The sequence below is a fragment of the Oncorhynchus nerka genome, linkage group LG14 (genome assembly GCF_034236695.1).
Source record: "Oncorhynchus nerka isolate Pitt River linkage group LG14, Oner_Uvic_2.0, whole genome shotgun sequence".
Lineage (NCBI taxonomy): Eukaryota > Metazoa > Chordata > Actinopteri > Salmoniformes > Salmonidae > Oncorhynchus > Oncorhynchus nerka.
The window spans coordinates 100,118,923-100,143,687 of NC_088409.1; the positions used below are offsets into that span (position 1 = coordinate 100,118,923).

The window sequence follows — 24,765 nt, forward strand, 5'->3', positions numbered from 1 at the left end:
CTCCTCTCAGCTCTCCTCTCAGCTCTCCTCTCCTCTCAGCTCTCCTCTCCTCAGCTCTCCTCTCCTCAGCTCTCCTCTCCTCAGCTCTCCTCTCCTCAGCTCTCCTCCCCATCTGCACTCCTCTCCTCAGCTCTCCTCAGCTCTCCTCAGCTCTCCTCAGCTCTCCTCTCCTCAGCTCTCCTCCCCATCTGCACTCCTCTCCTCTCCTCACCTCTCCTCTCCTCAGCTCTCCTCAGCTCTCCTCTCCTCTCAGCTCTCCTCTCCTCTCAGCTCTCCTCTCAGCTCTCCTCTCAGCTCTCCTCTCAGCTCTCCTCTCAGCTCTCCTCTCAGCTCTCCTCTCAGCTCTCCTCTCAGCTCTCCTCTCAGCTCTCCTCTCCTCAGCTCTCCTCTCCTCAGCTCTCCTCTCCTCAGCTCTCCTCTCCTCAGCTCTCCTCTCCTCAGCTCTCCTCTCCTCAGCTCTCCTCTCCTCAGCTCTCCTCTCCTCAGCTCTCCTCTCCTCAGCTCTCCTCTCCTCAGCTCTCCTCTCCTCAGCTCTCCTCTCCTCTCTCCTGAGCTCTCCTCTCCTGAGCTCTCCTCTCCTCAGCTCTCCTCTCTCTCTCCTCTCCTCTCCTCCTCTCCTCAGCTCAGCTCTCCTCTCCTCTCCTCAGCTCTCCTCCTCTCTCAGCTCTCTCTCTCAGCTCTCCTCTCCTCTCCTCAGCTCTCCTCTCCTCTCCTCCTCTCCTCAGCTCTCCTCAGCTCTCCTCTCCTCTCCTCAGCTCTCCTCAGCTCTCCTCAGCTCTCCTCTCAGCTCTCCTCAGCTCTCCTCAGCTCTCCTCTCCTCAGCTCTCCTCCTCAGCTCAGCTCTCCTCCTCAGCTCTCCTCTCCTCAGCTCTCCTCTCCTCAGCTCTCCTCTCAGCTCTCCTCAGCTCTCCTCTCCTCTCCTCTCAGCTCTCCTCTCTCCTCAGCTCTCTCTCAGCTCTCCTCTCTCTCTCAGCTCTCCTCAGCTCTCCTCTCCTCTCAGCTCTCCTCTCCTCTCCTCTCAGCTCTCCTCCTCTCTCTCTCCTCAGCTCTCCTCTCCTCAGCTCTCCTCTCTCCTCTCTCCTCAGCTCTCCTCTCCTCTCCTCTCCTCAGCTCTCCTCTCAGCTCTCTCTCCTCAGCTCTCCTCTCCTCTCCTCTCAGCTCAGCTCTCCTCTCCTCTCTCAGCTCTCCTCTCCTCTCCTCAGCTCTCCTCTCCTCTCCTCAGCTCTCCTCTCTCTCTCCCTCAGCTCTCTCTCCTCAGCTCTCCTCTCAGCTCTCCTCTCCTCTCCTCTCCTCTCCTCTCCTCAGCTCTCCTCAGCTCTCTCCCTCTCCTCAGCTCTCCTCTCCTCAGCTCTCCTCTCCTCTCCTCAGCTCTCCTCTCTCCTCAGCTCTCCTCTCCTCAGCTCTCCTCTCCTCAGCTCTCCTCTCCTCAGCTCTCCTCAGCTCTCCTCAGCTCTCCTCAGCTCTCCTCTCCTCTCAGCTCTCCTCTCCTCTCAGCTCTCCTCTCCTCTCAGCTCTCCTCTCCTCTCAGCTCTCCTCTCCTCTCTCCTCTCCTCTCCTCTCCTCTCCTCTCCTCAGCTCTCCTCTCCTCTCTCCTCAGCTCTCCTCTCCTCTCAGCTCTCCTCTCCCTCAGCTCTCCTCTCCTCAGCTCTCCTCTCCTCAGCTCTCCTCTCCTCAGCTCTCCTCTCCTCAGCTCTCCTCTCTCCTCTCCTCAGCTCTCCTCTCTCCTCAGCTCTCCTCTCCTCTCTCCTCAGCTCTCCTCCTCAGCTCTCCTCTCTCTCAGCTCTCCTCTCCTCTCAGCTCTCCTCTCCTCTCAGCTCTCCTCTCCTCTCAGCTCTCCTCTCCTCAGCTCTCTCTCAGCTCTCCTCAGCTCTCCTCTCAGCTCTCCTCCTCAGCTCTCCTCTCCTCTCAGCTCTCCTCTCCTCTCAGCTCTCCTCTCCTCTCAGCTCTCCTCTCCTCAGCTCTCCTCTCCTCAGCTCTCCTCTCCTCAGCTCTCCTCTCCTCAGCTCTCCTCTCCTCTCCTCAGCTCTCCTCTCCTCAGCTCTCCTCTCCTCAGCTCTCCTCTCCTCAGCTCTCCTCTCCTCAGCTCTCCTCTCCTCAGCTCTCCTCTCCTCAGCTCTCCTCTCCTCAGCTCTCCTCTCCTCAGCTCTCCTCAGCTCTCCTCTCCTCAGCTCTCCTCTCCTCAGCTCTCTCAGCTCTCCTCTCTCAGCTCTCCTCTCCTCTCAGCTCTCCTCTCCTCAGCTCTCCTCTCCTCAGCTCTCCTCTCCCTCAGCTCTCCTCTCCTCAGCTCTCCTCTCCTCAGCTCTCCTCTCCTCTGCTCTCCTCTCCTCTGCTCAGCTCTCCTCTGCTCAGCTCTCCTCTCCTCTGCTCAGCTCTCCTCTGCTCAGCTCTCCTCTCCTCTGCTCAGCTCTCCTCTGCTCAGCTCTCCTCTCCTCTGCTCAGCTCTCCTCTGCTCAGCTCTCCTCTCCTCAGCTCTCCTCTCCTCTCCTCAGCTCTCCTCTCCTCTCCTCAGCTCTCCTCTCCTCTCCTCAGCTCTCCTCTCCTCTCCTCAGCTCTCTCCTCTCCTCAGCTCTCCTCTCCTCTCAGCTCTCCTCTCCTCTCCTCTCATCCTCCATCACAACGCTTCACTGTTCTTCCTTCTCTCTCCTTCATAGTGCCACGTTCCAGAGGTCCCACCCCCAGTCCAGCTGTCGTCCAATGAGCAGCAAGGCCTGCCCCGGGTCAGCGTGGACCTGGACTTCCTGGAAGATGATGTCATCCTGGGCGGGTCGCCGGGCGACGACGGTAGCAACGCCATGGAGCCATGCGACATCCTGCAGCAGAGCCTGGCGGAGGCTAACATTACAGAGCAGAGCCTGCAGGAGGCCGAGGCAGAGCTGGACCTGGGCTCCTTCGACCTCACCATGCCAGGTCTGACTCAGGTGGTCCAGACCCTGCCCTGTACAGACAGCCTGACTGACCCTTCGGGGGTGGGGCTCCCCATCTTCCCTGGAGCTCCAGGCTCCTCCGCCACCCCTCCCCAGGCCACAGCTGACATGCTGGGCTCGGTGCTGGCCCAACAGGGCCTGGAGTTTGGGCCACAGGTCATGAACAAGGCCCAGGCCATCAGTATGCAGCCTTTCATGCAGCAGGTGGCAGGCCTGGGTAACGTCACCCTTCAGCCAATCGCCTCCCTCCAGGCCCTACCTAACGGCTGTCAGTCAGGACACCTGGGGCTGGGACTGGGGCAGATACAGGTGATGGGCCAGCCCACTGTGATGACTATGAACCAATCAGGACAGTCCATCCTGGCCAAGGGTATGGGAGGATACCAGCTGCACCAGCCTGGCCCTGAGGCACAGGGGGCAGGTGGGCAGGGTGGACTGGGAGGAGGACTTCTGATCCAAGGGGGAAAAGCCACTCTGGGACCTCCTGCTTTAAACAGACCATCGGTGTGCGGTACCACAGGAACCTTGGTTGGGTTCAGTAGCCCCGGACTGGCACAACATGGGCAGAACCATCCCCAAGGACAGATCATGCAGAACTTGATCGTCCAGCGAACTCCGACCCCCATCCAACCCAAACCCCCTCAGGGGGGCGCAGCCATCCAGCCCAAACTGTTTAAGCAGCAGCCACACGCCTTTCAGAATGAAGCCAACAAGGCTCTAGGGGTGCAGCATGTCCCTGTCTCCACTGCCCAGAATGTAGCCTTCCTGACAGGTAAGCCTGGCGCCAACGTGGTCCTGACCTCCCAGGCAGGGCTTCCCCAACAGGCTCTGTTCAAACAGCAGACGGCCCACCACCCCTCTGGGAAAGCACTCAGTGTCCACCTGCTCAACCAGCCCGGCAGCATCATGCTGGGGGGCCAGAACCACCAGTTCCTCCTGCCACAGCAGCTAGCTGGGGGTCAGATCCTCACGCAGCACCCTGGGGGCCACATCATCACCTCCCAGGGGCCTGGGGGCCAACTGATAGCCAATCAGATCCTGGCTCAGCACCAGAACATCAACCTGGGCCAGGTGCTGATGTCCCAGGGCCACATCCAGCTGCAGCCGGGTCAGATGGGTGTGGGACATCAGCTTTTCCAGATGCCTGTTACCCTCTCCCAGAGCCAGACCCACCCGGTCACGGGTCACCAGGCCCACACGGTGATCCAGGGCATGCCCCTGCAGAACTCCCTGGCCATGCTGAGCCAGGTGGAGGGGGTGAGTCCTGCTGTCAGCCTGCAGCCCGCTCTGCAGCCGCAGCCAGGGGGCGTTCCCAGCACTGGGATGGGCGGGGCAGCTGCCATGGCACAGGGCCAGCCTGGGGAGAGTGGGAGCTGTACAGACCAGGCAGCCCATCCTGGACAACCCCCCCAGCACTCCTCCATCCTTTCTATGCAGACTGGGCCCTCTGTCTCTGTCCCCTCCTCTTCTCCATCCTTATCGGTGTCCTCCACGTCAGCCCAGCAACAACACAGCCCCGGGAGCAGGGTGCTCTTCACAGGGCCACAGGGCTCCAGCATGATCCTCAGCCAGGAACACCTCCAGATGTTTCTCCAGCAGGTCAGTATGGCCCAGCTTCTACCTCACCATCTCTCTACCTCACCATACCTCACCATACCTCTACCTAACCATCTCTCTACCTCACCATCTCTCTACCTCACCATCTCTCTACCTCACCATCTCTCTACCTCACCATCTCTCTACCTCACCATCTCTCTACCTCACCATCTCACTACCTCACCATCTCTCTACCTCCCAATTCTACCTCTCTACCTCACAATTCTACCTCTACCTCTCCACCCCTCTACCTCTCCACCCCCTCTACCTCTCCACCCCTCTACCTCTCCACCTCTACCTCTCCACCCCCTCTCCTACCTCTCCACACCCTCTACCTCTCCACCCTCTACCTCTCCACCCCTCTACCTCCCTACCTTCCTACCTCTCTACCCCTCTACCTCTCCACCCCTCTACCTCCCTACCTTCCTACCTCTCTACCTCTCCACCCTCTACCTCTCCACCCCCTACCTCTCCACCCCTCTACCTCTCTACCTTCCTACCTCTCTACCCCTCTACCTCTCCACCCCTCTACCTCTCCACCCCCCCTCTACCTCTCCACCCCTCTACCTCTCCACCCCTCTACCTCTCCACCCCTCTACCTCTCCACCCCTCCACTCTCCACCCCTCTACCTCTCTACCCCTCTACCTCTCCACCCCTCTACCTCTCCACCCCTCTACCTCTCTACCTTCCTACCTCTCTACCTTCCTACCTCTCCCCCTCTACCTTTCTCTTTCCCCCCTACCTCTACTTGGGCGGTGGCGGTCATGACATGTTGTCAGCCAGTTATTGTCATGAAAAGTCGAATCGACTGTTAATGAACAAACCCGTTGAGCATCTCCAGGCCTCCACACGAACAAGCTGCTTACCTGCACCTTAGGAACATCTCTATTTCAGAAGAACAGAATATGAGTTAACCTACTGTAGGACATCTGTCTATTCTCCATGGTACAGACTGTAGGTCATCTGGCTATTCTCCATAGTACAGACTGTAGGTCATCTGGCTATTCTCCATGGTACAGACTGTAGGTCATCTGGCTATTCTCCATGGTACAGACTGTAGGCTTGATACTGTAGGTCATCTGGCTATTCTCCATAGTACAGACTGTAGGCTTGATACTGTAGGTCATCTGGCTATTCTCCATAGTACAGACTGTAGGACATCTGGCTATTCTCCATAGTACAGACTGTAGGCTTGATACTGTAGGTTATCTGGCTATTCTCCATAGTACAGACTGTAGGCTTGATACTGTAGGTTATGTGGCTATTCTCCATGGTACAGACTGTAGGCTTGATACTGTAGGACATCTGGCTATTCTCCATAGTACAGACTGTAGGCTTGATACTGTAGGTCATCTGGCTATTCTCCATAGTACAGACTGTAGGACATCTGGCTATTCTCCATAGTACAGACTGTACGCTTGATACTGTAGGTTATCTGGCTATTCTCCATAGTACAGACTGTAGGCTTGATACTGTAGGTTATGTGGCTATTCTCCATGGTACAGACTGTAGGCTTGATACTGTAGGACATCTGGCTATTCTCCATAGTACAGACTGTAGGCTTGATACTGTAGGTCATCTGGCTATTCTCCATAGTACAGACTGTAGGACATCTGGCTATTCTCCATAGTACAGACTGTAGGCTTGATACTGTAGGTTATGTGGCTATTCTCCATGGTACAGACTGTAGGCTTGATACTGTAGGACATCTGGCTATTCTCCATGGTACAGACTGTAGGTCATCTGGCTATTCTCCAAGGTACAGACTGTAGGACATCTGGCTATTCTCCATAGTACAGACTGTAGGCTTGATACTGTAGGACATCTGGCTATTCTCCATAGTATATATATGTTATCTGGCTATAGACTGTATGTTATCTGGCTATAGACTGTATGTTATCTGGCTATAGACTGTATGTTATCAGACTAGATACTGTATGTTATCAGACTAGATACTGTATGTTATCTGGCTATAGACTGTATGTTATCAGGCTATAGACTGTATGTTATCTGGCTATAGACTGTATGTTATCTGGCTATAGACTGTATGTTATCTGGCTATAGACTGTATGTTATCTGGCTATAGACTGTATGTTATCTGGCTATAGACTGTATGTTATCTGACTATAGACTGTATGTTATCTGGCTATAGACTGTATGTTATCTGGCTATAGACTGTATGTTATCTGGCTATAGACTGTATGTTATCTGGCTATATACTGTATGTTATCTGGCTATAGACTGTAGACTAGTTCATTTATCAGACTAGATACTGTATGTTATCTGGCTATAGACTGTATGTTATCTGGCTATAGACTGTATGTTATCAGACTATAGACTGTAGGCCTGTTCATTTATCAGACTAGATACTGTATGTTATCTGACTATAGACTGTATGTTATCTGGCTATAGACTGTATGTTATCTGGCTATAGACTGTATGTTATCTGGCTATAGACTGTATGTTATCTGACTATAGACTGTATGTTATCTGGCTATAGACTGTATGTTATCTGGCTATAGACTGTATGTTATCAGACTATAGACTGTAGGCCTGTTCATTTATCAGACTAGATACTGTATGTTATCTGACTATAGACTGTATGTTATCTGGCTATAGACTGTATGTTATCAGACTAGATACTGTATGTTATCAGACTAGATACTGTATGTTATCTGGCTATAGACTGTATGTTATCTGGCTATAGACTGTATGTTATCTGGCTATAGACTGTATGTTATCTGGCTATAGACTGTATGTTATCTGACTATAGACTGTATGTTATCTGGCTATAGACTGTATGTTATCAGACTAGATACTGTATGTTATCAGACTAGATACTGTATGTTATCTGGCTATAGACTGTATGTTATCTGGCTATAGACTGTATGTTATCTGGCTATAGACTGTATGTTATCAGACTAGATACTGTATGTTATCTGACTATAGACTGTATGTTATCTGGCTATAGACTGTATGTTATCTGACTATAGACTGTATGTTATCTGGCTATAGACTGTATGTTATCTGGCTATAGACTGTATGTTATCTGGCTATAGACTGTATGTTATCTGGCTATAGACTGTATGTTATCTGGCTATAGACTGTATGTTATCTGGCTATAGACTGTATGTTATCTGGCTATAGACTGTATGTTATCTGACTATAGACTGTAGGCTTGTTCATTTATCAGACTAGATACTGTATGTTATCTGGCTATAGACTGTAGGCTTGTTCATTTATCAGACTAGATACTGTATGTTATCTGGCTATAGACTGTATGTTATCTGACTATAGACTGTATGTTATCTGACTATAGACTGTAGGCCTGTTCATTTATCAGACTAGATACTGTATGTTATCTGGCTATAGACTGTAGACCTGTTCATTTATCAGACTAGATACTGTATGTTATCTGGCTATAGACTGTATGTTATCTGGCTATAGACTGTATGTTATCAGACTATAGACTGTATGTTATCTGGCTATAGACTGTATGTTATCAGACTAGATACTGTATGTTATCAGACTATAGACTGTATGTTATCTGGCTATAGACTGTATGTTATCTGGCTATAGACTGTATGTTATCTGGCTATAGATTGTATGTTATCTGGCTATAGACTGTATGTTATCTGGCTATAGACTGTATGTTATCTGGCTATAGACTGTATGTTATCTGGCTATAGACTGTATATTATCTGGCTATAGACTGTATGTTATCTGACTATAGACTGTATGTTATCTGGCTATAGACTGTATGTTATCTGGCTATAGACTGTATGTTATCTGGCTATAGACTGTATGTTATCTGGCTATAGACTGTATGTTATCTGGCTATAGACTGTATGTTATATTTTATATGATATGATTTTATAGTAAGAAGAATATAATTGAACTTGGCTTCATAAAGTATGAAGGATATTTTTCCCATTCAGAAGTGTGCGGATATGAAGTGTCTGTGTTGAGCATAAAAGTGATCATTTTGAAACAGGTCTTATACGCTAGATTTAGAGTTACTAAACAACTTTAGTTGTAAATTATACAAACCTTAGAATGTGTTAGAAATCAAAAGATATATATCGGCTGCACGCTGGGACTATCGACTATTGATGATTTCAGTAAGGTTGCTGTCTGTTCCTTGCCTCAGGCTGCACAAGCTGTTCTCTCATCAAGTGATCACATGGGCAGGAACAGAGGCGAGACAAAAAATACATTATGCGACTGGAGGCCACCTCCCCTCCGGGATGTTTTTCATTCATGTCAGGCTGGCTACTCCACTGGTGTTGCTTTGGGACAGGTGACATCCCAAACTGTGATGTTGCTGTGGGACAGGTGACATCCCAAACTGATGTTGCTGTGGGACAGGTGACATCCCAAACTGTGGTGTTGCTGTGGGACAGGTGACATCCCAAACTGATGTTGCTGTGGGACAGGTGACATCCCAAACTGTGGTGTTGCTGTGGGACAGGTGACATCCCAAACTGTGGTGTTGCTGTGGGACAGGTGACATCCCAAACTGATGTTGCTGTGGGACAGGTGACATCCCAAACTGTGGTGTTGCTGTGGGACAGGTGACATCCCAAACTGTGGTGTTGCTGTGGGACAGGTGACATCCCAAACTGTGATGTTGCTGTGGGACAGGTGACATCCCAAACTGTGATGTTGCTGTGGGACAGGTGACATCCCAAACTGTGTTGTTGCTGTGGGACAGGTGACATCCCAAACTGTGGTGTTGCTGTGGGACAGGTGACATCCCAAACTGGTGTTGCTGTGGGACAGGTCGCATCCCAAACTGTAATGTTGCTGTGGGACAGGTGACATCCCAAACTGTGGTGTTGCTGTGGGACAGGTCGCATCCCAAACTGTAATGTTGCTGTGGGACAGGTAACATCACAAACTGTGGTGTTGCTGTGGGACAGGTGACATCCCAAACTGGTGTTGCTGTGGGACAGGTGACATCCCAAACTGTGATGTTGCTGTGGGACAGGTAACATCCCAAACTGATGTTGCTGTGGGACAGGTGACATCCCAAACTGATGTTGCTGTGGGACAGGTGACATCCCAAACTGATGTTGCTGTGGGACAGGTGACATCCCAAACTGATGTTGCTGTGGGACAGGTGACATCCCAAACTGTGGTGTTGCTGTGGGACAGGTGACATCCCAAACTGTGATGTTGCTGTGGGACAGGTGACATCCCAAACTGTGGTGTTGCTGTGGGACAGGTAACATCCCAAACTGGTGTTGCTGTGGGACAGGTGACATCCCAAACTGGATGTTGCTGTGGGACAGGTGACATCCCAAACTGTGATGTTGCTGTGGGACAGGTGACATCCCAAACTGGTGTTGCTGTGGGACAGGTGACATCCCAAACTGTGGTGTTGCTGTGGGACAGGTAACATCCCAAACTGTGGTGTTGCTGTGGGACAGGTGACATCCCAAACTGTGGTGTTGCTGTGGGACAGGTGACATCCCAAACTGTGTTGTTGCTGTGGGACAGGTGACATCCCAAACTGATGTTGCTGTGGGACAGGTGACATCCCAAACTGTGATGTTGTTGCGGGACAGGTGACATCCCAAACTGTGGTGTTGCTGTGGGACAGGTGACATCCCAAACTGTGGTGTTGCTGTGGGACAGGTGACATCCCAAACTGTGGTGTTGCTGTGGGACAGGTGACATCCCAAACTGTGGTGTTGCTGTGGGACAGGTGACATCCCAAACTGGTGTTGCTGTGGGACAGGTGACATCCCAAACTGGTGTTGCTGTGGGACAGGTGACATCCCAAACTGTGATGTTGCTGTGGGACAGGTGGCATCCCAAACTGGTGTTGCTGTGGGACAGGTCGCATCCCAAACTGTAATGTTGCTGTGGGACAGGTGACATCCCAAACTGTGTATACCGTGATGTTGCTGCGGGACAGGTGACATCCCAAACTGTGGTGTTGCTGCGGGACAGGTGACATCCCAAACTGTGTTGCTGTGGGACAGGTCGCATCCCAAACTGTAATGTTGCTGTGGGACAGGTGACATCCCAAACTGTGGTGTTGCTGTGGGACAGGTGACATCCCAAACTGTGTTGTTGCTGTGGGACAGGTGACATCCCAAACTGGTGTTGCTGTGGGACAGGTGACATCCCAAACTGGTGTTGCTGTGGGACAGGTGGCATCCCAAACTGATGTTGCTGCGGGACAGGTGACATCCCAAACTGTGGTGTTGCTGTGGGACAGGTGACATCCCAAACTGATGTTGCTGTGGGACAGGTGACATCCCAAACTGTGATGTTGCTGTGGGACAGGTAACATCCCAAACTGATGTTGCTGTGGGACAGGTGACATCCCAAACTGTGATGTTGCTGTGGGACAGGTGACATCCCAAACTGGTGTTGCTGTGGGACAGGTGACATCCCAAACTGGTGTTGCTGTGGGACAGGTGACATCCCAAACTGTGGTGTTGCTGTGGGACAGGTGACATCCCAAACTGTGGTGTTGCTGTGGGACAGGTGACATCCCAAACTGTGGTGTTGCTGTGGGACAGGTGACATCCCAAACTGATGTTGCTGTGGGACAGGTGACATCCCAAACTGTGGTGTTGCTGTGGGACAGGTGACATCCCAAACTGGTGTTGCTGTGGGACAGGTGACATCCCAAACTGTGGTGTTGCTGTGGGACAGGTGACATCCCAAACTGTGGTGTTGCTGTGGGACAGGTGACATCCCAAACTGTGGTGTTGCTGTGGGACAGGTGACATCCCAAACTGTGGTGTTGCTGTGGGACAGGTGACATCCCAAACTGTGTATACCGTGGGCACTCCAACCCTGCAGCCCAGTGTTTCATTTGAGGAAATGAAGTGAAATCTGTTCGAGAACATCAATAGTAACATGTTTTCACAACGTTACAGAGCGCATTACGTATTCAGACCCCTTCTGTTTTTCCACATTTTGTTACGTTACAGCCTTGTTCTAAAACAGATTCAATTCATGTTTTTCTTCATCAGTCTACACACAATACCCCATAATGACATCACAATACCCCATAATGACATCACAATACCTCATAATGACATCACAATACCCCATAATGACATCACAATACCTCATAATGACATCACAATACCCCATAATGACATCACAATACCTCATAATGACATCACAATACCTCATAATGACATCACGATACCCCATAATGACATCACGATACCCCATAATGACATCACGATACCCCATAATGACATCACGATACCCCATAATGACATCACGATACCTCATAATGACATCACGATACCCCATAATGACATCACGATACCCCATAATGACATCACGATACCCCATAATGACATCACGATACCCCATAATGACATCCCTCGATCCTGACTAGTCTCCCAGTCCCTGCTGCTGAAAAACATCCCCACAACATGATGCTGCCCCCACCACCATGCTTCACCGTAGGGATGGTGCCAGGTTTCCTCCAGATGTGACGCTTGGCATTCAGACCAAAGAGTGCAATCTTGGTTTCATCAGACCAGAGAATCTGGTAAACTCCAAGTGTGCTCTCATGTCCCTTTTACTGAGGAGTGGTTTCCGTCTGGCCACTCTACCATAAAGGCCTGATTGGTGGAATGCTGCTGAGATGGTTGTCCTTCTGGAAGGTTCTCCCATCTCCACAGAGGAACTCTGGAGCTCTGTCAGAGTGACCATCAGGTTCTTGGTCACCTCCCTGACCAAGGCCCTTCTCCCCCGATTGCTCAGTTTGGCCGGGTGACCAGCTCTAGGAAGAGTCTTGGTGGTTCCAAACTTCTTCCATTTCAGAATGATGGGGGCCACTGTGTTTTTGGCGACCTTCAATGCTGAATTATTTTTGGTATCCTTCACCAAATCTGTGCCTCGACACGAACCTGTCTCTTTGCTCTACGGACAATTCCTTCGACCTCATGGCTTGGTTTTTGCTCTGACATGCACTGTCAACTGTGGGACATTATATAGACAGGTGTGTGCCTTTCCAAATCATGTCCAATCAATTTGAATTTACCACAGGTGGACTCCAATCAAGTTGTAGAAACATCTCAAGGATAATTAATGGAAACAGGATGCACCTGAGCTCTATTTTGAGTCTCATAGCAAAGGGTCTGAATACTTAGATTTTTTTCAAAAATGTCTAAAACCTGTATTCACTTTGTCATTATGGGGCATTGTGATGTCATTATGGGGCATTGTGTGTGTGTCTTGATGTTTAATAAAAAATAGTTTCAATTTTAGAATAAGGTTGTAATGTAACAAAATGTGGAAAAAGGTCATTAGGACCTGATGATCGTTAGAGCCCTGAGTACCAGGTCATTAGGACCTGATGATCGTTAGAGCCCTGAGTACCAGGTCATTAGGACCTGATGGTAGTTAGAGCCCTGATGAGTACCAGGCCATTAGGACCTGATGATCGTTAGAGCCCTGATGAGTACCAGGTCATTAGGACCTGATGGTAGTTAGAGCCCTGAGTACCAGGTCATTAGGACCTGATGATCGTTAGAGCCCTGAGTACCAGGTCATTAGGACCTGATGATCGTTAGAGCCCTGAGTACCAGGTCATTAGGACCTGATGGTAGTTAGAGCCCTGATGAGTACCAGGTCATTAGGACCTGATGGTAGTTAGAGCCCTGAGTACCAGGTCATTAGGACCTGATGGTAGTTAGAGCCCTGAGTACCAGGCCATTAGGACCTGATGGAGGGACAATAGAGCCCTGAGTACCAGGTCATTAGGACCTGATGATCGTTAGAGCCCTGAGTACCAGGTCATTAGGACCTGATGATCGTTAGAGCCCTGATGAGTACCAGGTCATTAGGACCTGATGGTAGTTAGAGCCCTGATGAGTACCAGGTCATTAGGACCTGATGGTAGTTAGAGCCCTGATGAGTACCAGGTCATTAGGACCTGATGGTAGTTAGAGCCCTGATGAGTACCAGGTCATTAGGACCTGATGGTAGTTAGAGCCCTGAGTACCAGGCCATTAGGACCTGATGATCGTTAGAGCCCTGAGTACCAGGTCATTAGGACCTGATGATCGTTAGAGCCCTGAGTACCAGGTCATTAGGACCTGATGGTAGTTAGAGCCCTGAGTACCAGGCCATTAGGACCTGGTGGTAGTTAGAGCCCTGATGAGTACCAGGTCATTAGGACCTGATGGTAGTTAGAGCCCTGAGTACCAGGCCATTAGGACCTGATGATCGTTAGAGCCCTGAGTACCAGGTCATTAGGACCTGATGATCGTTAGAGCCCTGATGAGTACCAGGTCATTAGGACCTGATGGTAGTTAGAGCCCTGATGAGTACCAGGTCATTAGGACCTGATGGTAGTTAGAGCCCTGATGAGTACCAGGTCATTAGGACCTGATGGTAGTTAGAGCCCTGATGAGTACCAGGTCATTAGGACCTGATGGTAGTTAGAGCCCTGAGTACCAGGCCATTAGAACCTGATGGAGGGACAATAGAGCCCTGAGTACCAGGTCATTAGGACCTGATGATCGTTAGAGCCCTGAGTACCAGGTCATTAGGACCTGATGGTAGTTAGAGCCCTGAGTACCAGGCCATTAGGGCCTGGTGGTAGTTAGAGCCCTGAGTACCAGGCCATTAGAGCCTGGTGGTAGTTAGAGCCCTGAGCAACAGCCCTCCTCTCTACCTCTCCTCTTTACCTCTACCTCCACCCCTACTCTCTGCCTCTCCTCTCTACCACTCCTCTCTACCACTCCTCCTCTACCTCTCCTCTCTACCTCTCCTCTCTACCACTCCTCCTCTACCTCTCCTCTCTACCACTCCTCCTCTACCTCTCCTCTCTACCACTCCTCCTCTACCTCTCCTCTCTACCACTCCTCCTCTACCTCTCCTCTCTACCACTCCTCCTCTACCTCTCCTCTCTACCACTCCTCTGCCTCTCCTCTCTACCACTCCTCCTCTACCTCTCCTCTCTACCACTCCTCCTCTGCCTCTCCTCTCTACCACTCCTCATTTGCCTCTCCTCTCTACCACCCCTCCTCTACCTCTCCTCTCTCTCCTCTCTACCACCTCTGCCTCTCTCTACCACTCCTCCTCTGCCTCTCCTCTCTACCACTCCTCCTCTGCCTCTCCTCTCTACCACTCCTCCTCTGCCTCTCCTCTCTACCACTCCTCCTCTGCCTCTCCTCTCTACCACTCCTCCTCTGCCTCTCCTCTCTACCACTCTACCTCTCCTCTCTACCACTCCTCCTCTACCACTCTACCTCTCCTCTCTACCACTCCTCCTCTGCCTCTCCTCTCTACCACTCCTCCTCTGCCTCTCCTCTCTACCACTCCTCCTCTACCACTCCTCCTCTACCTCTCCTCTCTACCACTCCTCCTCAGCCTCTCCTCTCTACCACTCCTCCTCTACCTCTCCTCTCTACCTCTCCTCTCTACCACTCCTCCTCTACCTCTCCTCTCTACCTCTCCTCTCTACCTCTCCTCTCTACCTCTCCTCTCTACCTCTCCTCTCTACCACTCCTCCTCTGCCTCTCCTCTCTACCACTCTACCTCTCCTCTCTACCACTCCTCCTCTACCTCTCCTCTCTACCACTCCTCCTCTGCCTCTCCTCTCTACCACTCCTCCTCTGCCTCTCCTCTCTACCACTCCTCCTCTACCTCTCCTCTCTACCACTCCTCCTCTGCCTCTCCTCTCTACCACTCCTCCTCTACCTCTCCTCTCTACCACTCCTCCTCTGCCTCTCCTCTCTACCACTCCTCCTCTACCTCTCCTCTCTACCTCTCCTCTCTACCACTCCTCCTCTGCCTCTCCTCTCTACCACTCCTCCTCTACCTCTCCTCTCTACCACTCCTCATTTGCCTCTCCTCTCTACCACCCCTCCTCTACCTCTCCTCTCTACCACTCCTCCTCTGCCTCTCCTCTCTACCACTCCTCCTCTACCACTCTCCTCTACCTCTCCTCTCTACCACTCCTCTCTACCTCTCCTCTCTACCTCTCCTCTCTACCACTCCTCTCTACCACTCCTCCTCTACCTCTCCTCTCTACCACTCCTCCTCTGCCTCTCCTCTCTACCACTCCTCATTTGCCTCTCCTCTCTACCACTCCTCATTTGCCTCTCCCTCTCTACCACTCCTCATTTGCCTCTCCTCTCTACCACTCCTCATTTGCCTCTCCTCTCTACCACTCCTCCTCTGCCTCTCCTCTCTACCTCTCCTCTCTACCACTCCTCCTCTGCCTCTCCTCTCTACCACTCCTCCTCTACCTCTCCTCTCTACCACTCCTCCTCTACCTCTCCTCTCTACCACTCCTCCTCTGCCTCTCTCTCTACCACTCCTCATTTGCCTCTCTCTCTACCACTCCTCATTTGCCTCTCCTCTCTACCTCTCCTCTCTACCACCCCTCCTCTACCTCTCCTCTCTACCACTCCTCCTCTACCTCTCCTCTCTACCACTCCTCCTCTACCTCTCCTCTCTACCACTCCTCCTCTGCCTCTCCTCTCTACCACTCCTCCTCTGCCTCTCCTCTCTACCGCTCCTCCTCTGCCTCTCCTCTCTACCACTCCTCCTCTGCCTCTCCTCTCTACCTCTCCTCTCTACCACTCCTCCTCTGCCTCTCCTCTCTACCACTCCTCCTCTGCCTCTCCTCTCTACCACTCCTCCTCTGCCTCTCCTCTCTACCACTCCTCCTCTGCCTCTCCTCTCTACCTCTCCTCTCTACCTCTCCTCTCTACCACTCCTCTCTCTACCTCTCCTCTCTACCTCTCCTCTCTACCACTCCTCCTCTACCTCTCCTCTCTCTACCACTCCTCCTCTACCTCTCCTCTCTACCACTCCTCCTCTGCCTCTCCTCTCTACCACTCCTCCTCTGCCTCTCCCCTCTCTACCACTCCTCCTCTGCCTCTCCTCTCTACCACTCCTCATTTGCCTCTCCTCTCTACCACCCCTCCTCTACCTCTCCTCTCTACCTCTCCTCTCTACCACTCCTCTGCCTCTCCTCTCTACCACTCCTCCTCTACCTCTCCTCTCTACCTCTCCTCTCTACCTCTCCTCTCTACCACTCCTCCTCTACCTCTCCTCTCTACCTCTCCTCTCTACCTCTCCTCTCTACCACTCCTTCTCTGCCTCTCCTCTCTACCACTCCTCCTCTACCTCTCCTCTCTACCTCTCCTCTCTACCTCTCCTCTCTACCACTCCTCTCTACCACTCCTCCTCTACCTCTCCTCTCTACCACTCCTCCTCTACCTCTCCTCTCTACCACTCCTCCTCTGCCTCTCCTCTCTACCACTCCTCATTTGCCTCTCCTCTCTACCACTCCTCATTTGCCTCTCCTCTCTACCACTCCTCATTTGCCTCTCCTCTCTACCACCCCTCCTCTACCTCTCCTCTCTACCACTCCTCTGCCTCTCCTCTCTACCACTCCTCCTCTGCCTCTCCTCTCTACCACTCCTCCTCTACCTCTCCTCTCTACCACTCCTCCTCTGCCTCTCCTCTCTACCTGTCCTCTCTACCACTCCTCCTCTACCTCTCCTCTCTACCACTCCTCCTCTACCTCTCCTCTCTACCACTCCTCTCCTCTCTACCTCTCCTCTCTACCACTCCTCTCTCTCTACCTCTCCTCTCTACCTCTCCTCTCTACCACTCCTCTCCTCTCTACCTCTCCTCTCTACCACTCCTCTCCTCTCTACCTCTCCTCTCTACCACTCCTCCTCTACCTCTCCTCTCTACCACTCCTCCTCTACCTATCCTCTCTACCACTCCTCCTCTGCCTCTCCTCTCTACCACTCCTCCTCTGCCTCTCCTCTCTACCACTCCTCCTCTACCTCTCCTCTCTACCACTCCTCCTCTGCCTCTCCTCTCTACCACTCCTCATTTGCCTCTCCTCTCTACCACCCCTCCTCTACCTCTCCTCTCTACCTCTCCTCTCTACCACTCCTCTGCCTCTCCTCTCTACCACTCCTCCTCTACCTCTCCTCTCTACCTCTCCTCTCTACCTCTCCTCTCTACCACTCCTCCTCTACCTCTCCTCTCTACGTCTCCTCTCTACCTCTCCTCTCTACCTCTCCTCTCTACCACTCCTCTCTACCACTCCTCCTCTGCCTCTCCTCTCTACCACTCCTCCTCTACCTCTCCTCTCTACCTCTCCTCTCTACCACTCCTCCTCTACCTCTCCTCTCTACCTCTCCTCTCTACCTCTCCTCTCTACCACTCCTCCTCTACCACTCCTCCTCTACCACTCCTCCTCTGCCTCTCCTCTCTACCACTCCTCCTCTACCTCTCCTCTCTACCACTCCTCCTCTACCACTCCTCATTTGCCTCTCCTCTCTACCACAAATCAAATCAAATCAAATCAAATTTATTTATATAGCCCTTCGTACATCAGCTGATATCTCAAAGTGCTGTACAGAAACCCAGCCTAAAACCCCAAACAGCAAACAATGCAGGTGTAAAAGCACGGTGGCTAGGAAAAACTCCCTAGAAAGGCCAAAACCTAGGAAGAAACCTAGAGAGGAACCAGGCTATGTGGGGTGGCCAGTCCTCTTCTGGCTGTGCCGGGTAGAGATTATAACAGAACATGACCAAGATGTTCAAATGTTCATAAATGACCAGCATGGTCGAATAATAATAAGGCAGAACAGTTGAAACTGGAGCAGCAGCACAGTCAGGTGGACTGGGGACAGCAAGGAGTCATCATGTCAGGTAGTCCTGGGGCACGGTCCTAGGGCTCAGGTCAGTTGAAACTGGAGCAGCAGCATGGCCAGGTGGACTGGGGACAGCAAGGAGTCATCATGTCAGGTAGTCCTGGGACATGGTCCTAGGGCCCAGGCCAGTTGAAACTGGAGCAGCAGCATGGCCAGGTGGACTGGGGACAGCAAGGAGTCATCATGTCAGGTAGTCCTGGGGCATGGTCCTAGGGCTCAGGTCCTCCGAGAGAGAGAAAGAAAGAGAAAGGAGAGAATTGAGAACGCACACTTAGATTCACACAGGACACCGAATAGGACAGGAGAAGTACTCCAGATATAACAAACTGACCCTAGCCCCCGACACATAAACTAATGCAGCATAAATACTGGAGGCTGAGACAGGAGGGGTCAGGAGACACTGTGGCCCCAACCCGAGGACACCCCCGGACAGGGCCAAACAGGAAGGATATAACCCCACCCACTTTGCCAAAGCACAGCCCCCACACCACAAGAGGGATATCTTCAACCACCAACTTACCATCCTGAGACAAGGCCGAGTATAGCCCACAAAGATCTCCGCCACGGCACAACCCAAGGGGAGCGCCAACCCAGACAGGCCGACCACAACAGTGAATCAACCCACCCAGGTGACGCACCCCCCCCCCAGGGACGGCATGAGAGAGCCCCAGTAAGCCAGTGACTCAGCCCCCGTAACAGGGTAGAGGCAGAGAATCCCAGTGGAAAGAGGGGAATCGGCCAGGCAGAGACAGCAAGGGCGGTTCGTTGCTCCAGAGCCTTTCCGTTCACCTTCCCACTCCTGGGCCAGACTACACTCAATCATATGACCCACTGAAGAGATGAGTCTTCAGTAAAGACTTAAAGGTTGAGACCGAGTTTGCGTCTCTGACATGGGTAGGCAGACCGTTCCATAAAAATGGAGCTCTATAGGAGAAAGCCCTGCCTCCAGCTGTTTGCTTAGAAATTCTAGGGACAATTAGGAGGCCTGCGTCTTGTGACCGTAGCGTACGTGTAGGTATGTATGGCAGGACCAAATCAGAGAGATAGGTAGGAGCAAGCCCATGTAATGCTTTGTAGGTTAGCAGTAAAACCTTGAAATCAGCCCTTGCTTTGACAGGAAGCCAGTGTAGAGAGGCTAGCACTGGAGTAATATGATCAAATTTTTTGGTTCTAGTCAGGATTCTAGCAGCCGTATTCAGCACTAACTGAAGTTTATTTTGTGCTTTATCCGGGTAGCCGGAAAATAGAGCATTGCAGTAGTCTAACCTAGAAGTGACAAAAGCATGGATTAATTTTTCTGCATCATTTTTGGACAGAAAGTTTCTGATTTTTGCAATGTTACGTAGATGGAAAAAGCTGTCCTCGAAATGGTCTTGATATGTTCTTCAAAAGAGATCAGGGTCCAGAGTAACGCCGAGGTCCTTCACAGTTTTATTTGAGACGACTGTACAACCATTAAGATTAATTGTCAGATTCAACAGAAGATCTCTTTGTTTCTTGGGACCTAGAACAAGCATCTCTGTTTTGTCCGAGTTTAATAGTAGAAAGTTTGCAGCCATCCACTTCCTTATGTCTGAAACACATGCTTCTAGCGAGGGCAATTTTGGGGCTTCACCATGTTTCATTGAAATGTACAGCTGTGTGTCATCCGCATAGCAGTGAAAGTTTACATTATGTTTTGAATAACATCCCCAAGAGGTAAAATATATAGTGAAAACAATAGTGGTCCTAAAACAGAACCTTGAGGAACACCGAAATTTACAGTTGATTTGTCAGAGGACAAACCATTCACAGAGACAAACTGATATCTTTCCGACAGATAAGATCTAAACCAGGCCAGAACATGTCCGTGTAGACCAATTTGGGTTTCCAATCTCTCCAAAAGAATGTGGTGATCGATGGTATCAAAAGCAGCACTAAGGTCTAGGAGCACGAGGACAGATGCAGAGCCTCGGTCCGTTGCCATTAAAATGTCATTTACCACCTTCACAAGTGCCGTCTCAGTGCTATGATGGGGTCTAAAACCAGACTGAAGCATTTCGTATACATTGTTTGTCTTCAGGAAGGCAGTGAGTTGCTGCGCAACAGCCTTCTCTAAAATTTTTGAGAGGAATGGAAGATTCGATATAGGCCGATAGTTTTTATATTTTCTGGGTCAAGGTTTGGCTTTTTCAAGAGAGGCTTTATTACTGCCACTTTTAGTGAATTTGGTACACATCCAGTGGATAGAGAGCCGTTTATTATGTTCAACATAGGAGGGCCAAGCACAGGAAGCAGCTCTTTCAGTAGTTTAGTTGGAATAGGGTCCAGTATGCAGCTTGAAGGTTTAGAGGCCATGATTATTTTCATCATTGTGTCAAGAGATATAGTACTAAAAGACTTGAGCGTCTCTCTTGATCCTAGGTCCTGGCAGAGTTGTGCAGACTCAGGACAACTGAGGTTTGGAGGAATACGCAGGTTTAAAGAAGAGTCCGTAATTTGCTTTCTAATAATCATAATCTTTTCCTCAAAGAAGTTCATGAATTTATCACTGCTAAAGTGAAAGTCATCCTCTCTTGGGGAATGCTGCTTTTTAGTTAGCTTTGCGACAGTATCAAAAGGAATTTCGGATTGTTCTTATTTTCCTCAATTAAGTTAGAAAAATAGGATGATCGAGCAGCAGTAAGGGCTCTTCGGTACTGCACGGTACCGTCCTTCCAAGCTAGTCGGAAGACTTCCAGTTTGGTGTGGCGCCATTTCCGTTCCAATTTTCTGGAAGCTTGCTTCAGAGCTCGGGTATTTTCTGTGTACCAGGGAGCTAGTTTCTTATGAGACATTTTTTTAGTTTTTAGGGGTGCAACTGCATCTAGGGTATTGCGCAAGGTTAAATTGAGATACTCAGTTAGGTGGTTAACGGATTTTTGTCCTCTGGCGTCCTTGGGTAGGCAGAGGGGAGTCTGGAAGGGCATCAAGGAATCTTTGTGTTGTCTGTGAATTTATAGCACGACTTTTGATGTTCCTTGGTTGGGGTCTGAGCAGATTATTTGTTGCAATTGCAAACGTAATAAAATGGTGGTCCGATAGTCCAGGATTATGAGGAAAAACATTAAGATCCACAACATTTATTCCATGGGACAAAACTAGGTCCAGCGTATGACTGTGACAGTGAGTGGGTCCAGAGACATGTTGGACAAAACCCACTGAGTCGATGATGGCTCCGAAAGCCTTTTGGAGTGGGTCTGTGGACTTTTCCATGTGAATATTAAAGTCACCAAAGATTAGAATATTATCTGCAATGACTACAAGGTCCGATAGGAATTCAGGGAACTCAGTGAGAAACGCTGTATATGGCCCAGGAGGCCTGTAAACAGTAGCTATAAAAAGTGATTGAGTAGGCTGCATAGATTTCATGACTAGAAGCTCAAAAGACGAAAACGTCATTTTTTTTTTTGTAAATTGAAATTTGCTATCGTAAATGTTAGCAACACCTCCGCCTTTGCGGGATGCACGGGGGATATGCTCACTAGTGTAGCCAGGAGGTGAGGCCTCATTTAACACAGTAAATTCATCAGGCTTAAGCCATGTTTCAGTCAGGCCAATCACATCAAGATTATGATCACCACCCCTCCTCTACCTCTCCTCTCTACCTCTCCTCTCTACCACTCCTCTGCCTCTCCTCTCTACCACTCCTCCTCTACCACTCCTCCTCTACCACTCCTCCTCTGCCTCTCCTCTCTACCACTCCTCCTCTACCTCTCCTCTCTACCACTCCTCCTCTACCACTCCTCATTTGCCTCTCCTCTCTACCACCCCTCCTCTACCACCCCTCCTCTACCTCTCCTCTCTACCTCTCCTCTCTACCACTCCTTCTCTGCCTCTCCTCTCTACCACTCCTCCTCTGCCTCTCCTCTCCCACTCCTCCTCTGCCTCTCCTCTCTACCACTCTGCCTCTCCTCTCTACCACTCCTCCTCTACCTCTCCTCTGCCTCTCCTCTCTACCACTCCTCTCTACCACTCCTCCTCTACCTCTCCCTCCTCTACCTCTCCTCTCTACCTCTCCTCTCTACCACTCCTCCCCTGCCTCTCCTCTCTACCACTCCTCCTCTGCCTCTCCTCTCTACCACTCTCCTCTACATCCTCCTCTACCTCCTCTGCCTCTCCTCTCTACCACTCCTCCTCCCTCTCTCTCTACCACTCCTCCTCTGCCTCTCCTCTCTACCACTCCTCCTCTGCCTCTCCTCTCTACCACTCCTCCTCTGCCTCTCCTCTCTACCACTCCTCTCTGCCTCTCCTCTCTACCACTCCTCTCTACCTCTCCTCTCTACCACTCCTCTCTACCTCCTCTGCTCTCCTCTCTACCACTCCTCCTCTACCTCTCCTCTCTCACCACTCCTCCTCTACCTCTCCTCTCTACCACTCCTCCTCTACCACTCCTCCTCTACCACTCCTCCTCTACCTCTCCTCTCTACTACTCCTCCTCTACCACTCCTCCTCTACCTCTCCTCTCTACCACTCCTCCTCTACCTCTCCTCTCTACCACTCCTCCTCTACCTCTCCTCTCTACCACTCCTCCTCACTACTCCTCTCTACTCCTCCACTCCTCTCCTCCTCCTCTCTACCTCTCCTCTCTACCACTCCTCTCTACCACTCCTCCTCTACCTCTCTCTCTACCACTCCTCCTCTGCCTCTCCTCTCTACCTCTCCTCCTCTACCTCTCATCCTCTCTACCTCTCTCTCCTCTCCTCTCTACCTCTCCTCTCCCTCCTCTCCTCTACCTCTCCTCTCTACCACTCCTCCTCTACCTCTCCTCTCTCTACTCCTCCTCTACCTCTCCTCTCTACCACTCCTCCTCTGCCTCTCCTCTCTACCACTCCTCCTCTACCTCTCCTCTCTACCCTCTCTCCTCCTCTCTACCCTCCTCTACCTCTCTCTACCTCCTCTACCTCTCCTCTCTACCACTCCTCCTCTGCCTCTCCTCTCTACCTCCTCCTCTACCTCTCCTCTCTACCACTCCTCCTCTACCTCTCCTCTCTACCTCTCCTCTCTGCCTCTCCTCTCTACCACTCCTCCTCTACCTCTCCTCTCCTCTCTACTCTCCTCTACCTCTCTCTCTCTCCTCTCTCTCTACCTCTCCTCCTCCCTCTCCTCTCTACCACTCCTCCTCTGCCTCTCCTCTCTACCACTCCTCCTCTACCTCTCCTCTCTCTACCACTCCTCTCTACCTCTCCTCTCTACCTCTCCTCCTCTACCTCTCCTCTCTACCACTCCTCCTCTCTCCTCTACCACTCCTCCTCTACCTCTCCTCTCTACCACTCCTCCTCTGCCTCTCCTCTCTACCACTCCTCCTCTACCTCTCCTCTCTACCACTCCTCCTCTGCCTCTCTCTCTACCCTCCTCATTTGCCTCTCCTCTCTACCACCCCTCCTCTACCTCTCCTCTCTACCTCTCCTCCTACCACTCCTCTCTCCTCTCTACCACTCCTCCTCTGCCTCTCCTCTCTACCACTCCTCCTCTGCCTCTCCTCTCTACTCCTCCTCTCTGCCTCTCTCTCTCCACTCCTCCTCTGCCTCTCCTCTCTACCACTCCTCCTCTGCCTCTCCTCTCTACCACTCCTCCTCTGCCTCTCCTCTCTACCACTCCTCCTCTGCCTCTCCTCTCTACCACTCCTCCTCTACCTCTCCTCTGCCTCTCCTCTCTACCACTCCTCCTCTACCTCTCCTCTCTACCACTCCTCCTCTACCTCTCCTCTCTACCTCTCCTCCTCTACCTCTCCTCTCTACCACTCCTCCCCTGCCTCTCCTCTCTACTCCTCCTCTGCCTCTCCTCTCTACCACTCCTCCTCTGCCTCTCCTCTCTACCACTCCTCTCCTCCTCTACCACTCCTCTCTACCACTCCTCCCTCTACCTCTCCACTCTCTCTACCTCTCTCTCTATCTCTACCACTCCTCCTCTGCCTCTCCTCTCTACCACTCCTCCTCTGCCTCTCCTCTCTACCACTCCTCCTCTGCCTCTCCTCTCTACCACTCCTCCTCTGCCTCTCCTCTCTACCACTCCTCCTACCTCTCCTCTCTACCACTCCTCCTCTACCTCTCCTCTCTACCACTCCTCCTCTACCTCTCCTCTCTACCACTCCTCCTCTACCTCTCCTCCTCTCTACTCCTCTCTACCACTCCTCCTCTCTACCTCTCCTCTCTACTAGACCTCCTCTACCTCTCCTCTCTACCACTCCTCCTCTACCTCTCCTCTCTCTATCTCTACCACTCCTCCTCTACCTCTCCTCTCTACCACTCCTCCACTCCTCCTCTACCTCTCCTCTCTACCACTCTCCTCTACCTCTCCTCCTCTACCTCTCCTCCTCACTCACTCATCTCTACCACTCCTCTCTACCTCTCCTCTGCCTCTCCTCTCTACCACTCCTCCTCTCTACCACTCTCTCTACCTCTCCCCTCCTCTCCTCTCCTCTCTCTCTACCACTCCTCTCTACCACTCCTCCTCTACCCCTCCTCTGCCTCTCCTCTCTACCACTCCCTCCTCTACCTCTCCTCTCTACCTCTCCTCTCTACCACTCCTCCTCTACCTCTCCTCT

General features: G+C 51.4%; 1 protein-coding gene across 1 annotated transcript in view; it reads left to right on the top strand.

The window, feature by feature from the left end:
• bicra (BRD4 interacting chromatin remodeling complex associated protein) overlaps positions 1 to 24,765 on the top strand; it is a 96,119-nt gene that overhangs the window by 19,719 nt on the left and 51,635 nt on the right. The window contains exon 5 of the mRNA XM_065027244.1: positions 2,652 to 4,523. Within this exon, the coding sequence (XP_064883316.1) occupies positions 2,652 to 4,523 (1,872 nt within the window). The remainder of the gene's footprint in view (positions 1 to 2,651; positions 4,524 to 24,765) is intronic.